We start from the raw sequence: 17701 nt of genomic DNA on the forward strand, positions 1-17701 counted from the left end.
AATATATAATATGAAGACGAGCGGTCCTCTTGACGCCAGCAAGCCATGCAGACAATTTTCGTCACTACTTCATACTAGTACTTGCATACAAACGATAGCGGTGCAAATGTGGTCAAATTTTGACTGGTTAAACACTTGATAAGCTTCCTTCTTCCCGTCTTTTTATTATGTACAGACCCATGGACTGAAGACCATGGGAACTGCCTACCGCCACTCGACAGACACACGGAGAGCTCCATGGCCTATTTGTCCTTCGAACTTACAGTACACACACATTATATTCAGCCTAGAGGGAAACAATCGTAAAAATTGGTGACTGGTCACATATTGTTCAGTTTTGATGGTGCTCTTTGCCAGTTTCTTGTTCCAGACGTGGTCGTTGAGGTCTCGGGCTTTTCGCAGATTTGACTCCTACGGACTCCATGTTTTTCCGCTTTTTCCGACTCATTTGGTTTTCATTTGCTGGGAAACATCATTGGCGTTCTTTTCAATGGGAGGGCACAGGCGCCAGTCGTAAGGCAGTGCCTACCTCCGCAGCTGCAAAGTGGCTGCTACGGCTTTGAACGGTGCACAGGGAGGAGACGTATTTCACTTGTTCGTCACATCAGCTCAGCCGTTGTCTGCATTTCAAGCTGCATGCGGGTTATGGCCAGTTAAAGTGCTCTGTAGCCAGTACCCCACAAGATGCGTAGAAAACGACCCCTAGCACCGACGGTACTCGAGCCGTCGTCTGCTTGCTGGCACCCAGCGGGGGACAATTCTCTCTGGTGGCGCCATTACGGTGCCTCATCGGCTCGACTGTACGACTCGTGTGTGCAGAGGAAGGATTCACAGAAAGCGCAAGCATGTTGCCGCCTGCACAACATGCACGCCTCTCAGGTGTATTTCAGCCTCCCGAGCTGCTGCAGACTTAGTAAAACGCCTCCTTTTGCTGCCGATGCTATTTCTGATGCGTCTGGGGGCCTCAATAAAGCCAGATGCAGCTGCAGTCCCGTTGCGATCTTTGACCTAGATGGCACGCTGATCACCACCCGCAGCGGCAAGAAGTTCCCTGTAGACGCAAACGACTGGAAATTCCTCTTTGAACAGCAAATACGCACCCAACTCCGTCGCCTGCACGACAGAGTAAGATAGCTCAGCAAACAAAACCTCCCCTGGCGCAGATGGCATTCGCCCTCGTCTGTTTGCGTTTCTAACATGGTCGGTGTGAGTGTAGTGAATTGATGGACAAGGGACTTGCTGCTGTTGTTTAAGGTTTATCAAGACAGAGGGTCAATTGTTTGATTGCATTTGGGGTCTGCAGGGGTATTCAATATTTATTTTGTCGAACCAGCTGGGCGTTTCTCTCGGCCATGTTTCCCTCGCGGAGTTGACGGCGAAAGTTGACGCAGTGCAGCGGCTGCTGCAGGTTCCTCTTACGGCTTGTCTGTGCTGTGCCGACGACATCTACAGGAAACCGCGGCCGGCAGCTGCTTCCTTCATTTTCAAAGATTTGCTGCCGTTGTTGCAGGAGCAGCAGCAGCCAGAGCTCGCTGTCTTTACAGCCACTACTAAGGCTGCTACTGCTTGTCCAGCTGCCTCTGTTTTGGGGTGTGACGATTACCCTCGGGTCTTCTTTGTTGGGGATGCCGCAGGTCGACCAGGCGATCATAGCGCTGCAGATCTAAAGTTAGCATTGAACGTTGGAATGCATTTTTATACACCTGAGCAGTTCTTCGGTGGCAAAGGAGCGCCGCACTTGCCTCTTTTGAGCCGAAGACTGCACGGGGCAGTAGTGGGAAACGAACCGCAGCAACTGGTGATGGTCACAGACAGAAAGAAGAGCTCCAAGGACAAATCAGACACTAGTATTACAAGTCTGGTCTTCGACCCAATTGAACTCTTAAGCAGCAGCACCACGCAGGCGGGAGACCTGCAACAACAGCGACGCATTAAAACCATGGAAGGAGGTGCAGACACAGCAAAGGAGGCTGAAGAATGCCAGCAGCAACAGCAGCAGAAGAGCTCGCAGGAGCTAGTTATTCTGATAGGAGCCCCCGGAAGTGGGAAGAGCACTCTCGTGGACCGGCTGTTTCCGCAGCACGCAGTTGTGCGACAGGACGACCTGAAGGTGAAGGCCAAATGCGTGGAGGTTTGTGCTCAGCTTCTTCGGGAAGGAAAAAGCGTTGTTGTCGACAGACAAAACACAACCAAAGAAGACCGAGAGATATTCATACAACTCGCAAAAACGCACGGTAGGGGAGACTGCACTGTGCGGGGCATAGCTCTCTTGTGGCCCAAAGAGGTTTGTTTGCACTTGGGCATTTTCAGAAGCCTAGCAACAGCCTTAAGAAATAGCAGCAGCCGCGAGGCGGCTAGTTCGGCGACTTCGTCGTCTGTGTCACGATACCGTTTGGTGAAAGTACCCAAAGTTGTGGTGAATACTTTTTATGCAAATGTGGAACCACCGACAGTGGAAGAGGGATTTACTAAAGTGGAAATACACAAAGATGTTTCAACGGACTTCCTGCTGTATGACGACTTCTGTTCAGAAGCAGAAAGATGTATGTTTGGTTCCTTCTTAGATTAAATCAACTGCCCATCCCGTCAAGACTCCTTTACAAACAAATTTCAGTGCACCTACCAGACAACTGCAGTGTAAAAGCCTTGGGGGAAATGGAGGCATTGCCCATTTTAGCTTGTGCTATCGTGTGCCCTTGATGCTAGTGTCTGTTGCGTTCTTTGAGCCTTCGTTCCGAAGTTCGCTGGCTCCGTTTGGGAAGATGCCCGAAAGAAACAGCCAGTTGGAATGTGACTCCCTTTCCTGCATTGGGTCCACCCACAACGATTGACTCGGGCAAATACGTCAAGCGCTGGAAAGTGCACAGTGTCTGGTGTACCCTGTACCCGGCACACTATATGCACGCAACACCGCTTAGAATGTGGAGATCGAAGGGAATGAGGTACCTTCCCTTAGCGCAAGGCTCACTAGTACTTAGGTAGAGCTTTCCTTAATATGGCTGTACTGGTGCAGTGGTGCCCGTGTCTCTGCCTTGACAACGGCTTCACATCCTGGCCTCTCGATCCCTGTTATTGCAGCGTGTCCTTTCTGCTCGGCATATTTATTGTGCTTGTGGAAGAAGGAGATGAGGCATAAGATGTGTCACAGTAATTCACAAAAAACAACTCTTCAGAGGAACGAGTGCTTTGAGGGGCATAACCATTTAACTGGGCGAACTAAAGTTTCAGTATGCTGAGGTTACATTCAGCAGAATTCCATTTACATAGAACGGTCTTCTTCAATGGCACATCATAATCTGTAGTCACATTGCTCAGTAGAAGTTGCTGCTGTTGCCGACTATTCTGGGAAGTTAGCTGCAGCTAGCTACGGCGCACTGCAGGTAGTGAACGATAGAGAAAGCTCCATGGGATCGAGTTACACCGCGTGGTCCCCCCGGGAATATGCATTATTTCTGCTACACGCCGCAGCCTCTCCCAGTAGAGTGCAGGGGTTAACATCGTTCAGTAGTTGCAAAGGAAAGCCGTTCAGCTCATACTACTGCTAGCCGTTCAGCTCCTATGTGACCTCTGGAGCCCATGTCCGATGGTGTTGCTACGATTTATACACGGTCTCATGAGCACAATGAAAGGCCTCAAACAACCGAGTACAAGTTACACGGGCCTAAAAAACATCCAGCTAACTTCCACAGAAGTGACTTTCAGCTGCGGTAGGGCACTGAGAGGCAATTAACAGCTGCACGCAGCACCTGGAGTAACAATTCAACTGAATTAATTACGCCACTCTTAATCCGCTCTCCCTACTTGCTGGCTGGGCGCCGAAGCTGACGTTATTCTGGGCATCAGTGGCGCGCACTGGGGCCATGTTCCATGCTTTCGGATATGCGTCAACGAAGATATATAGAGCAAACACATCAATGCTTAACCACAAAGCTTGTGAATACTTGCTGTATACTGCGAAAGAGTGCCGCCTGGTGGCCCTGCCGAAGCCACAAGCCGTCCGTCTGTCCGTCTAGTTAGCCCATGTGATGATAGGGAGTGGGTCCGAAGCTGCTCTACAGCCGAATTTTTGGCCTTAACGAAAAATAGGCTGCTTTTACCACTTATATAATAATATTCGTTAAGTGTTGAGTATGGTTCGCCGGGGGCTGTGCTCGTATGCTCAATAATGCCCCCCTCGAGGTACGAATGCTGTTGTGCTGAGGCGAGGACGTGCAGACCAGATACGGCTCAGGAGCCCCGTGGAGCAGCTTCCTAACCTCATCATTCTCTTTCTTTCTGGCCATATAGATGCATTTTCGTTTCTTTGCCGGGCATCAAGCGCATTATGTAACGTAGGGGTTCCTCAAGCTCCCAACAACTGGAAGCGGTCCGGTCTATGGCCGTTGTGTGTGGTGTTCGCGAAGGGTAGGCGGATGTTCGCGTAGATTTCAGGCCCTATTCTTCTATAAAGATGCCTTTCTGGCTCAGACGGGGCCGTTCAAAGGCCAATCAAAATGCAAGTCAGGATTCAGCTGCAGTGGCGTCCAACCCAGCGCAGGTATCGAGGGACCACCTGAGTTTGGATGGCGAACACAAAGATGAGCAACAGTGCGACTCCACTGAGGGCGCTACGCCATCGAACCGCGTCATGCTGGTCTCTGCCGCTGCTCACGGGGCTTCTCCCACGACTGCAATGGAGCCCCGGCCTTCATTTTTTCGGCGAACAATTTCGAGCCTCTCAACCAAGGTCATTCCGAAGATGCGGTCCGATAGTAGCAAAATAGCAACGAGAGATCAAGGCAACCAGACACAGTCAAACGGAGAGGGGCGGCTGGGAAAAATACCAAGCGGGGGAAAACAGCCCAACGAGGGCCCCGTGTCCGCTGAGGCAGATCATGCAAAGAGGGGATTCTACGGTTTACGCCAGCGCTTTCACACAGCCCACCATAACTACACAGCACAAGCAGCAGCCGGCCACGACGGTGCAGCTGATCACTCTCTGCACCTCCCTCTTCACTTGCGCCACCTCCATCTCCCGCACATTCTGCACCACCCCACCCAGCAGGTCGGCATGTCGAGTGTGGAGCAGGAGGTGGAAGTCATGCAGTTGCTTCAAAGAGCCACGAACCAGGCCAAGAGAATCGTCGAGCGTGCAAGAGGAGAGCGCGACATACTCATGCAGAGGGCTCGGGAAGAGGCTGAAGAGGAAATCAAAGCTCTCAGGTGGAGTTCACGCACGCCCAACACTTCGTCAATTACTCCGCACAAGCAAGCACAGACATAGGCGAACAAAACACTCCTTTGCTTGCCGTTAAGACCAGCAGGTGCTGTTCGTTAACATTGGTTGCCGTTTAACTCTTCATGGTCTGGCCTGCGGCATTCCTTTTCTCAATACCGTCGTTCACGGGCACACTTTGCATGACTTAGCGTTCGTTTCATCTGCCCCCGATATTACACCTTCTGCGTATGCGTCTGCAGATGCAAGCTCGAAGAAGAAGCCTTGAAAGATCAGCAAAAAGGTAACAACGGGGAAGATGCTGTCCGTGAGGCAACAACGGAGGAAGACAACCAGATGCGCCAAATCCTCGAGCATGCCTCTAAGAACATGGACGCCTCAGTATCATTATGCGTGGGTGCGTTTCAGAGGGACGTTAACCATTAATTTTGACTCTGCGGAAAACGCATGTCCCCTCTAGCAGAAGAAATACCTATACTTGAAACAAGACTCATTTTTTGTTCAGCCACTGGCCCACCATCAACTACCTTGTTTCGACTTCGCACCTCGGTGTAGACAGGCTATCCATTTGCAATTGCGTGCCTCTCTACTTGCTTTTTACTCTGCAGATCATGTTCTTACCGTCGACATATCGCTAGCTGAGGATCGCCGGCGAGCACTGCGCAACTTGTAAGTCGTTTACGACAGAAGGTGTGAGGACTCTCCTGCCCTGCTCTCTTCTTACCCTGTACGCTGAGGCCTTTGTGTGTTTGCGCTCCAGGCGAAGGAATCCCCCGAGTTTCCTTCGAAAGAGCAAAGCTCAGAGTTACCCGTCAGAGCGAAGGGTAATAGCAGAGCGCGTGGCAAAGGGCAAACGGAATAAGCATATTTCAGACTTCTCGTGGGATGTTGATAATCTCGAATATCCGACGCTCGACAACAGTTCACCGGAGCAAGATGATTTGTATGCTAGAATCTTGGGTGATCGTACACTCAAGGAAGAGGAGGAAGTTTATATTGATTTCGATGAATTGGAGCGGCCTCTTCCTCTTGGACGCTTCTCGTCGGCCATGCAAAGTATTCAGACCACATGTGGCTGTTTCCTCGGATAAGCATTTAAACTCCAGCACTACTGTTATTTCCCAAAGGGGTCTTATCGAATGACTACGTTTGGTGTTAACTTGCCATATTGGTGCCTTGCAATTCAGCACGAACACTGAGCCTTTGGCATTCTTGCCACGTGTGTCTACCCTATTCAGTCTCCCGTTAATGTGCATCGCCAAACGAGGTAGTATATGTGGCATGATAGCTGCCTTTCCTTGGAAAGCCAGAACAAGGACGATGCGCAGACGCACTCCCTCCGTTTGTAGCAGCAGATTATTAGTTCCCGTGAAACTAGTTCAAGTGTTATGGGATGTTCTTAGTCACTCCGGGGTTCCAAGCGTGTCGTTGCATACGTGTTTGCAAACGTCCTGCTTCGAATTAGGGCCGTGATGAAGATGGACAAGCACACAGGAAGATCGCGAGTGTCACTCCTCAAGACAGAATGGAGTTTGCTCATCTCCGCTTTGGGCGGAGACATTTGGGACGCAGAAGTGCTGTTGATCTTGCATGTTTCACACCAGACCCATCCACAAGTACACGTGAACAAGCTGTCAGAACTTAGAATACGGGAATTTTTCTAAAAAAACGTTTGGGATTACTTGTCTATTTTGCGTGCATATGCCGCAACGCAGCAGACGAATTCCCGCCAGATTTCCTCTGCAGCGGAAATTTTTATACGGCCCTTCTTGGCTCCGTAGCTTCGAAGTATTCATCATCAGTGCAAGTTTGCTTGCAAGGTCTCTTGCAAGTATGCTACCGTGCATTTCAAGAATAGCGTTTCATTATTTTCGAATGGGAAGAGTTGATAGTAATGAAATCGCGCTATGAACGGGAAGTCCCACGTCAGGGTAACTTCGTCCTTGAGGGACCAGAACGTTTATATCGTGTTAGAAGTGTTACACGTTTATATCGTGTGAGAAATAGGAAGCATAGGCGCTTAGTGCGCGTCATGGTGCCATTCGCCTGAGTATTCAGGTTGAATGCCTACGAACCAACTAGGATCACGATGCGTGACAGCTTCGGTGCAGCAATAATAGTCTGTTAGAAGATTAGTTAGGATGGCAAACATAAAACTTTTTTTCTGAAAAACGTGCCTCGCATAAATGAGAGAGGCACATTAGGTGTACCGACACCTGAGAGTCACAGTACGTCGGCAACATGGCGACTCGTCACATTTGGCTAAGTTAAGCGCGACTTCCTTCTTCACTTTTGCACGGTTCCTTTATCGCGCGTTTCTATTCTGCTCGAACATTGGATCCTCTACAAAACTTACGAAGATGAGGGATCCATCTGGAGCAAAGGCTAAAGTCGAAACCTTCAAATGTAAGTTGCCTTGATCTTAGACTTTCAACTGTAAACTGATCGATCATCTCCTTCACCTTCAGATGCGGTAAGACTGCCACAAGCCCGAAGAATGGCCGATCCCATGGAGGACACTTGCCGAATACCGCCGTGGGAGGTTGTGCAATAACCTTTTGCATCCGTATAATCTGTCAGGCAACAATTTTGACCGCCGTATCGGGGGCAACCGCCCTGTACTTCGCCGCAGTTGTCGTCACTAACTTTATGCGACCATGTGACGTCCCACTAAGTAAGCGTAGGATATTTCGCCTGCACTGCGCAAACATGCCTTAAGTTGCTTAATTCAGATCTCTGGCTCGTCGGGGCTATCATGCTCGTAAGCTTCCCAACTCCCTACAAAAAAAGTAACAGTGAAGTACATAAGCACAGAGCTTACCAGCAACCTACGCGGCCGACAGGATGAAGAAACAATTGGGCTTCCCAGCAACTGTACGCCGATTATCACTCCATTTGCATTTAGTAAACAGTCTGTCCATCCCTGCACCGTCAGCTGTGGTTTGAAATATCTCTTCTGGCTCTTGCATTTATTTGGATGGCTGCCGGAACCGTAATGGTGAGTCCTACTTGACTTTCGTTGGATCGCCTGTACCATTCATCAGCATCACGCCAGATAAACATGTCTACAACTTGCGAAGTAACCGCCCCGGTACCCTGGTGGACCACGTTTATCACGGTAGGCTCCAACGAAAGAATCTAAGTGCGTTTATGACCCCTTCGCAAAAACGGACCTTCAGGTCTCTCTGTTTTGGTGCGGTTCGATTGGAGGCGTGTTCTTCCTCTTGTCGATCGTTCTCATACCAATGTTCCTGGCTGGAGGAAGAACCCCCCAGATCCTCTAATCGACAAACTCGAGAATGCTTCTTGGGACTCGAGCACAATTATTGCTGCTTGGGGCTCTCCCTTAACGTACTATCCCACTAATTAGCTTTTCCGTTGTGTACGGTGCTGTCAGATAGCGAAGCTAGTTTACTAACAGTCGCTGCGACAAGAAGAGGACTCCGAGCGATTCCCTTTAAGAGTGCACCGGTGCACTATACTTGAGCATCTAGAACACAAATATCTGAACATGCACTACCCTCTTGCAACAAAATGCTTAGATTCCGCAGCAAAGTTGCCCTCCGGTATCACAAAATCTACAAGTTGCCCTACGAGTACAGTCACACACAGTGCAAATTACTGTTTTCACGAACGAGCAATTACACTGAACATAGTCCTGGGTAGTTGAAAACCTAGGGAAGTTACCGTTGTGAAAAACGCATCGTCGAGGGGAAAAGAGCAGTAACGCCTTCGAATCGTATATAACAGCTCCTCTGCACCGTCGTACTGCCGCTTCCGCCGCCTCGAAAGAAGCAAAACGCAGGACAAATAGGCCGTCGTTGTTCAGGACTAGGCGGTTCGTCAAAACCCTGCATCGAAACAGCCCACACATTAAAGTGCAGGAGACTATCAAGGCATGACCGTGATGTGAAGTGCAAAAGCCTCAATGAACAGTAGCAGTAGTAGGACCGTGTAGGAAACAAACTTTTTTACAATGTGGCGACCAAGGTCAGACGCTTTCCCAGGGGAACTAGGGCGTCTGCCAGCGTTCTGGTGGTCTCGCGTTTCTTCCTGAACGGTAAAAACAGATGAAAAAACAGATGTGTAGATGACACTCTAAGTCATGCAACGGCCAGTTCAGCTTCGACTAATTTCCTTAGGAATAAGACTGGCAAGGGGGATGGCAAAAGCACCTCTGTCCGCAGCCGTGGAATGAAGATACTTTCGTCAGGTCTGGCCGACACAATGTTGTATGGTTCACAGTAGCTCTGGTTGCCATGGGCCTCTGACGAACTGTACAGTAGAACCCGTTTACAACTATCCATGACTGGGCTACTGGGAGAAGCGAGGAAGGCGTCGCTTGCGCAGCAGTCAAAATTGGTTTTCCACACTGACACATTACTTGTCCTTGCGCTTCCGTTGGACGAAAACCTATTATCTCTGAAATTGCTATACTCCACACATGGGTTATGGGCAACAGCCTCATTGCTGTGCGTTTTCTTGTGCAGTGGCAACAAAAAGAAGGGTTCCGCTGCATCTGAACGGGCCTCGACAAACAGCTGTTCATACCCGAACAGCTTTGGGTTCGTCATTCGGATGCGGCAAACTGCCGGATACTCAACAGGAGCCACTGCATCGCGGACCAGTGCAAACGATAGTATACGGGCGACTTCTGTAGAAAAAGACATCACAATGACACACGTACACGTCTAGCCGTGTACAAGATTTTTTATTCAGGTTCACCTAATTTGCAGCAGTAATGCAGCGTATCCTCTTACCATCCGGCGTAAGGATAAACGGCAAGTTCGTTGCAATAAGCGTTGTCTTGACTGCGGCGTCCTCGGGATACACCAGCCGGTCGATGCATGGCACCCCGAAAGTGCGAAGATAGGTGCGGCATGCATTCTGTTTTTCTTGAGTCGAGCTGAATTCTGTAGGGCAGTGGAAACGGCACACATACGACACATACGAACGAGTGTAACGCAGATCAACATGCAAGAGTCCGCCCCCTTGAAGACTACCGTGACACTGATTAAACCGCAGAAGGGTATAACCTTACCGGCTAGTGCAAAAATCGGGGAAAACCGTCTCTCTAATTTGTCTCTAATGGCTTGTTCCCCTTTGGCTTGCAGTGTATTCTGAACAAACGGAATCAAGGCACATGCAGGAGTGTTCTCGTTTGTTGCCTAGCTATGTTTTGGGAGCACTCTGAGAATCCAAAGGGACGGTGGCTCAGAGACTGACATCCTCTGTTTGATCTAGAGTCCGCAAGCGGTCATCAAATATTTCCAGCTTCTTGATTTTCCCACAGCCGGAAAACGCCTGCAGCGTAATTGCGCAAAATTTACACAGATAACTATTCATTTCTTCCACGGACATGTCCTTTCCTGCAAAAGGGAGCAGGCAAAACAAATATCGCCGCAGTACCTTGCAGAGAACATCCGTGAGAATATGTCGAGGAGCATGGGGGAGATTTGACAGGAAGACAAGATTCTTGGATCTGCTGCCCCTTTCGGGAATGGAATGATCGTGCCAGTCCACTACAAATTCCCCAATTCGTTTCTGAGTTCGCACTCCACAGCAGGTGATGTAGCAGTGGACGAGAGTGGGGGCAACGGCGTCCCGTCTATGGTCGCTGAAAGTGCTTGCATCCGTGTACGTTTGAACTGGATTCGCTTAGATGGAACTTCGCTTGCCTCTGTCAGGCGTGTTGGGGTTGGGGGTCGCATGGCTATCTCCCGCTGGTGATGTTGGGAATCGTCTGCCAGAGGGTCTGGGGAGTGCAAATTGTTCTCCCATATAGCCTGAGCTGATGAGGAAGTGCGCTGCGAAACCCTGGTTCGGCGATGTTCTTGAGAACGAAGGAGCTCCGCACCCACTGTGTAGTCACCCATGATGGATTGAGGCATCCCATCGCCCACTTCGTCCTGCTGCAGCCAGCACACAAAATACATATTGCGTGCATATTGAGGACAACGGACATCATTCAGAGGCAGGGGAGTGCCAGCTCCCACCAAACCCGAGGCCTTCCTTTGCTAGTATGTGTTTTGCTACAGTCTCTGTTTCGTTGTCTGGTGAAAAAGTACTGCACGGGGCCGCTACGCTGGGCGTACGGTGGCGATGCGGTCTGAGGAAGCCTTCGACAAGCGCAAGAAGTGGTGAGGGTCTACAAGGTCCAGACTATCTGCTAGAAGTTTCATCAACTCTCCTCGGTGCTCCTCTAAAGGCAGAAACAAACACCTGATCATAAGTTCGGTTGAGCGCTCCCGTTTAGCCTCCCTCCACGAGCGCAGCCCACAACCGAATCGAACAATGTCAAGCAATGTCAAGGCCAAAACTGAGGGGACTTGGAAAAATGCTGGGCCCGATCTATATCACGTAAGTGGCTAAATGAATTCCTTGGACATGATCCTAAGACTCACTGGGGACGATCTTCCCGATGTCGCGAACAGCGGCTAGCTTGTTGTGAGGCCTTGGCGCCTTCTTAAGGCACTTGTACGCCTTAAGGCGAACTGCCACGCGCTCCAGCTGTCGATCTGTCAACCAGTCAGAACATTTTCTCACGAACTTGGAATAGCTGAGGCCGCAGGCAGAGGAGGACGCAGGTTGGGGCTGCTGGCAATCCGTCGCCTGCGCCCTCTGCCACTTCACATGCTGGCCTCCCTCTCTCTGCGCACCCTTTGCGGTGCTTCCTCTCATCTCTGGGCTGTCCAAGGACACTGCATGCGTCTCATCAAGAGGCGAAGACTCTGTGGACTTAGCTGAAAAATGCAGCCGTGCCCTGGAAGGAGATGGAAGTACTGAGGTTTGCACAGTCAGCTGCACAGGAGGCCACACCGGCGCCCCCGACTTTCCCCTTCGGCATTCTGAATTAAAAATACTCCTCAAGTGAATGCAATTGCAGAAAGGCAGACGGCTAAAGACACAGCGCCGGCCAACAACCACCTGCGCAGGCCTGTTACAGGCGTCCAGCAGCCGGCGAGCGGCTACATCGCCGACGCCAGGAGTCAAAAGGAACTTCTGAAGCATTTGGTTGTACTGCATGAGACGTCCTACGTGACAAGAACTATATATATTGCTAATGTATTTAATGTCTTTATGGCAATGCGGCCCCACAACGCCACAACCTCGTGCTACTGGCTGCTGTCGATGCTTTCGTAGCCCATGGGGCCCCAAGTGGGGAGAAGCGAACACTCTCGACTTCTTTGCAGTATTCTCTCTATTTCGGCTCCAAACGGCAATTAAATCCGAAAACGTGTGCAAGAGAAACAAGTATTTATTCATTGAAAGGGCGGGAAGCCGGTGCCTTTGTGTGCAGTGATGAGTGCCAGCAAACACAACGCGCGGTGCGCCGACTCAGCGGTGGGCAGCGGAAACCTCAACGACTAGTCGGAGTGAAGTAAGAAAACGCACATTAGTTCAAAAGCGAAACTGCAGGTTTTCAGGGAGTTGACCATACCCAGTGGGAGCCTTGGGATCCTGTAATCTCTTGTGTAACCCCAGTCTGAATATTTAGTCGCGCTGCAAACACCAAGCTCGCGTAGGATTTAATCCTATAACACAGGTTTAATGGAATATACTATCCCATTCCGGGTAGACATCAAACTTACGAACGAAAGGCACCACTGCTTAGGCGCACTACAGGAAAATCTGAAGCGGATCCTTCAGGACGACTGTAACGCTCAAGAGTGCTTGCGAATAAACGGCAAATATCCCCTGTTAGATCGTGACAAAGCGTGTGTTATGGTTTTCGAGCGCCTCTCTGACTGAAGAGGTGTTCTTTATTCGAAAGAATTGAGCAGCTTGTTGGAATATGTGGGTGCTGTTGCTTCCTAAGGAAACAGCAATATAAACTTATTTCAATCACTTCATACAGTGTTTTAAGTTGTTTTACCTGCATTCTCCTATCTCCAGATTTTCCCTGAAAGTCCATTATTGTGCCTTATGCGTGTAGACCGTGGTACTGCGTTTATAAACCGGATGAGTCGGTCGTACAACCTAACTCTCCTTAAAACAAGCCGGCATCCGTGGCTTCTTTCGTCCACATTTCTCCACAAAATGGAGCAGATAAAAATTTTCATGAGCGGCATTTCACTGGAATGGGAGTTGAAATGCCAGTTTAGGTTTGTACTTTTTGTCGGCCGGTTTATGCAACGGAACTAACTGGCTTCAGCCCAGATGATGGTTTGCTTTAAGTGCCTACCTTCATGCAGGTTTTACAATATAGTGCCGATTTCTGTCCAGATGTCTATGAGTATACCCCTTTTGTGGCCCACGCTGTCATGTGCGTCACCTATCTGTTTCTAACTGTGGTGAAAATAACTGCTGTTGCATCCGTCTCACGCTTTATTTGCTATCAAGGATGTTCTCTGGGAGCGGCGGGTAAATCCAACCCACACAACCATTTGTTCCCTTCTGTCCGTTGCCTATCGAATTCGATTTGGCTGAAGGCAAATACTTTTTTGTATGGATTAAGTTTGTTGGTTGTTGCACCTGCTACTGTTGCTTACCATCTGCGATGCTTCCTAACTACTTGTCGAACGGGTCGCGACAAGCAAGAAGCAAAAAAATGGGGAGGCAAATATAAAGGTACGGTGAGCGGCTCCGCAACAAAGCGGCTCGTTCCACCTGCATTCATCCAATCTACGTCTTTTCCTACAAAAAGTTTCTCGTGGTTGCATTTCTTCCCGCATTTTGCTTCTCCTTAGTGGAACACACTTCCACCCAAATGTTGTTTTGATTTAAGCGATGATGGACTTTGCCATGGGCAAAGAAAGCAGAATTTGCACATCGCCGCAAATCGATTTTTTGTTCTGACACGATTTTTTCAGATCAAATGCCCCCGGCATTTGATCTTCTGAAAAATGGGGTATTTCTGTAGTTTGGATCTTAGATGGGAAATGACTTGGTTTGCAGCGTGTTACGTTGTTCTAGAGTTGGTTCTGTTTCCTCTGTAGAGTTTTCGACCTCCGCGACGGTCTGGTTCGACGGCTCCTGGAGCCGCAAACGGCGGCAAAGTGCATTCAAGAGGTGCCCGATATACCTTCAAAACAGTTGAGTGAGACAGAAACGCAATTTAGATTAATTAATATTGGCCGAAGTTTTTTGCCATTTCAGCTGTTAAAGCCGTCCTCGCCGCGAGTCGCGGCCGCGGCTGCCAGTCCGCTCCCACTGGTGAACGCTGCAGCAGCATATTGGGCAAATGCGCCTAATATTCACCTGTTCTCGCCTTTTTTCTTCAACCCGGTGCATTTATAAGACGCATTTAATCCATAATATCCACATATAATCCCAGATTCCCTCCCGTTTATCGTTTGTTTCGAGCTGCGGCGTTCGCAACGGTCAACATAAATTTGAACTGAGGTATAGCTTGAAGGTATAACCCACGAGTTTATAAGCAAAGCTTTTCCCATTGAAATTTTGTCTCTGTTCAGTTCAATTTGAAATTTTTCGCTGCTTTCTGGGATGGGTCAGGCAAACTCTTCGGAGTACCGCCCTGGGGCGGAGGAGCAGGGGGGAAGAAGAGCAGGACCCGCTCCTGTTACGCCCTTCCGGGCTTCTAGCCCCTCCTTATCTGACCAAATGCTTCTGGCAAGTTTGCAAACGCGAAGGAAACAAATACCTGGAGGAGCAACCAGACCCCCTTTTGTTCCTCCTCCTGGTTTTGGGCATTATTCAGCTAACCGCGACTGCAATTCTCTACCTGCGTCCGCCGCGGGTTCTCCGTGGGGCTCCCGTACGAATTCTAGTTCGTCAATTTCTTCTGTCTCTGCAAATTCGCCTTCTCCCTCTCGTCAGCAGTCTTTTACCTTCGTGCCCCCTTCTCGCCAGGATTCTTCCTTTGTTGCGTGGAGTCCTCAGCAGGCAGCGGAGCAGCGGCTGCAGCGCACAACATCAGCCCCCCGACTGCCTCACCAGGACGAAATATTGCAGTATAGCCTTCCTGAGGAGCCGCTTGCCCACACCCGCCGCACTACATATGCGCCAGAAGCGCTAGCCGCTGCTGCAGCCCAAGCTGCAGCAGCAGCCACTGCTACTGCTACAACAGCAGCAGCAGCAGCAGCTGGCGTACATGCAGGTACCGGCATACTAGGGGGGCATCATCGTTACCCTGTTGGTGAGTCTGTAGTTTTGGATGGAATTTCACAAAGTTCGCAACAACGCGAGCCCTGTCTGGTGGGCTGGGCGGAGGTGGAGGAGACGAAGGAGGTGAGTTTTACCTCTGGGCATTCTTTGTTTCGGTGTACATACTGCAACAGTGTGTTACGTCGAACGAAGAACTACATATCGACTTGGCCTAAAATATTGTTCTGCGAGGGATGCCGAGCTCTGCCTCAGTGCAATGCGTGTTGTAAGAAGGCAGTTCCTTTTCTGTATGTGGGGCCGGATGGCAAGCAGCGCTGTTCTCCGCCTCTGTTGAATTTTGGCGGATTGAGTGCTTGTGGGCAGTGCCGCCTCATCAAACCAGTTGCGGACGAAGGCGCGCTGCAACCGATGGTGACGAAGGGCCGCCAGTTGCTGCGTCGTTTGTTTGATCTGGAGTTCACACATCGCCTTGTCGCCCCACACACGCAACCTGAAGTGCGTTCTTGCCTAGAAGTCCTGAGACTGTCTGACGACCTGCAAAACTCAGAGTGCACTGTCCGGCTCAGCCCCAGGACGGTTGCGGAGAATGCCGTGCTGCTGCAGCCCCAAGCAGACGAAGAAGGCATTTGCAAGCGCAGCAACAGCTCAGATGAAGTGCCACAGCTGCCCTTCGACGTCACCCCTGTATGGCACATGCAGCTTGCCAAGGGCCCCGGCGTCTCAAACGTGTATGGGCGGTGCGAAACCCGTGCCCTGACATTTCCAGCTGCATACTATGAAGAGGAAAACGAAAAGAAGAAAGAGGAATCTGGCGAAAGGAAGTCTGATAGCAACGATGAAACAAACACAAACAGACAGCCGCGCCCCAAGAAGACCTTTCATGTTGTCCAAAGAATTCTGCTATCGCGGGGTGTGCCTGAGGCTCTCTTAGAAGGGCATCTGGTGCACGAGTTGCTGCACGCATTTATTTGGCTGGCATCCGACGGCAGCGAGTCCTTCAAGATCGACTTGGCCGCCGAAGAAGGGCTCTGCAACTGCATCTTAGCCTGCGCGTTGCAGCTGAGAGTAGAAAAACTCCAAAGGAAGAGAGAAAAGCTGCTGGCAGCCCTCCGAAAGAGAGGAATCCAACCCCAGACTAAACCGGCAGTCAAGGAGGTCAACGGCCTCAAAGAAACTCATGCTTTCCTTCAAGCTATCCGCAACTTACAGGTCCTCCGTAGCCGAGAAGACAAAGGGAATAGTAACGCAAAGGAAAGCAAAGCCTCGGAGCAAAAGCCAAAGAAAGCGGTCTCCTTTCAGTCATCGGCACCGACGCCTCAGGCAACTCCTGCTTCTCCCTTGAAAGCGCGAGGGGCGGCAGGGCTCATTTCTGAAGGCGTTCTTGACTCAGAAGCCGAAGGCGAGCTGACAGCTGGACAGACAAGGCGCACAGGCAAGACTGGGGAACAGTCTTCAATGGCAGCAACGCAAGCGATTACGCTTGGAGAAGCTATTTTGCCGCCAGGAGAAGACGAAGCAGACGACGATGACTGCAGTCGTTGTTCTGAATACGACTTGTACGTGACGGAGTATGAGTTGAAAGTAATCAACAGGAGACTCGGGGAAATGGAAAGGGACAACGATCCCGCCTACGGCGTCGGCTACCGCACTGCTCGACAGCTCGCGATGAAAACAAACATGAAAAAGCTTGTTGGCATCCTTAACGCCTTCGGCAAGTCCCTTGACGACTTCGTACAGGCAGCAGAAGTCTGTGCATAAGTTCGTCAGTACTCTACTGTTCTTCATATGCGTCTAAAATAACATCCAAAATACTTCTACAACAGTCAAGCCTAAGCCTAGCTGTACTGTAGATGCTTTTTACTCGTTTCTGTGGCAGCGCATGGAAGGTACATACACATGCAGATGCACATGCTACATGTACATTTTACATCCATATTACATGATGTATATGCATATACATGTAGTGTAGTACGGATTTGTTCTGCATACTATTTATGCATATGGGCATGCATGTTAGGTTCTCTATGCATACTTTTGGTGTGCGGTATACATTGTGTTGCCTACTGCATCAAATGCACATCCTCAAAAGCAAGATGCTGCCTCGATGCTTGCCTGCGAGCATCGTTGCCACTTTTGGCTGGAGCCAGCCACACTAGAACACCTTCGTTCATTCGTCTACAGGTCCACATGGAGTTGTGTAGAGTTTCTTTTCTTCGTTGCCCAAGTTATACCAAAACACACAATCCAAGATCAATAGGAGGAAAAAAGGTACAATTGTGGCTCAACTTAGCACGCATAGCCCCATTTATTGAGAAGGAACAAGGAAGCGTACGAATTTACCGGTGTATGTTAACTATATACAAATAGTACAGCTAGTGTAATGCTAAAATATTTTCCTTTATATATATATATATATAT

The 17701-nt window shown here is 49.8% G+C and overlaps 5 protein-coding genes across 5 annotated transcripts; 4 read left to right on the forward strand and 1 right to left on the reverse strand.

Moving 5' to 3' along the window:
- Positions 1-864: 864 nt before the first annotated feature.
- On the forward strand, positions 865-2569 carry EMWEY_00042070 (polynucleotide kinase-3'-phosphatase, putative; the record flags this gene model as incomplete). Its single annotated transcript, XM_013482741.1, has 2 exons — positions 865-1125; positions 1304-2569. 2 exons carry the CDS (start codon positions 865-867, stop codon positions 2567-2569), a joined length of 1527 nt encoding a protein of 508 aa, XP_013338195.1.
- Positions 2570-4450: 1881 nt separating this feature from the next.
- EMWEY_00042080 (vacuolar (H+)-ATPase G subunit domain-containing protein, putative) lies at positions 4451-6306 on the forward strand (the record flags this gene model as incomplete). Its single annotated transcript, XM_013482742.1, has 4 exons — positions 4451-5202; positions 5458-5612; positions 5824-5884; positions 5976-6306. 4 exons carry the CDS (start codon positions 4451-4453, stop codon positions 6304-6306), a joined length of 1299 nt encoding a protein of 432 aa, XP_013338196.1.
- Positions 6307-7575: 1269 nt separating this feature from the next.
- EMWEY_00042090 (hypothetical protein, conserved) lies at positions 7576-8499 on the forward strand (the record flags this gene model as incomplete). Its single annotated transcript, XM_013482743.1, has 7 exons — positions 7576-7621; positions 7848-7889; positions 7948-7976; positions 8030-8089; positions 8151-8213; positions 8271-8333; positions 8395-8499. The coding sequence occupies 7 exons, from the start codon at positions 7576-7578 to the stop codon at positions 8497-8499; spliced, it is 408 nt and encodes a 135-aa protein (XP_013338197.1).
- A 232-nt stretch (positions 8500-8731) lies between these two features.
- Positions 8732-12226, reverse strand: EMWEY_00042100 (hypothetical protein, conserved; the record flags this gene model as incomplete). The annotated part of the gene is made up of 10 exons (XM_013482744.1): positions 8732-8805; positions 8903-9066; positions 9191-9268; positions 9767-9869; positions 9976-10128; positions 10257-10335; positions 10442-10584; positions 11073-11127; positions 11311-11417; positions 11620-12226. The coding sequence occupies 10 exons, from the start codon at positions 12224-12226 to the stop codon at positions 8732-8734; spliced, it is 1563 nt and encodes a 520-aa protein (XP_013338198.1).
- Positions 12227-14662: 2436 nt separating this feature from the next.
- On the forward strand, positions 14663-17041 carry EMWEY_00042110 (hypothetical protein, conserved; the record flags this gene model as incomplete). The annotated part of the gene is made up of 2 exons (XM_013482745.1): positions 14663-15406; positions 15647-17041. 2 exons carry the CDS (start codon positions 14663-14665, stop codon positions 17039-17041), a joined length of 2139 nt encoding a protein of 712 aa, XP_013338199.1.
- Positions 17042-17701: the final 660 nt, after the last annotated feature.

This window comes from Eimeria maxima, genomic scaffold, assembly GCF_000499605.1.
Source record: "Eimeria maxima Weybridge genomic scaffold, Emw_scaff737, whole genome shotgun sequence".
Taxonomy (NCBI): Eukaryota; Apicomplexa; class Conoidasida; order Eucoccidiorida; family Eimeriidae; genus Eimeria; species Eimeria maxima.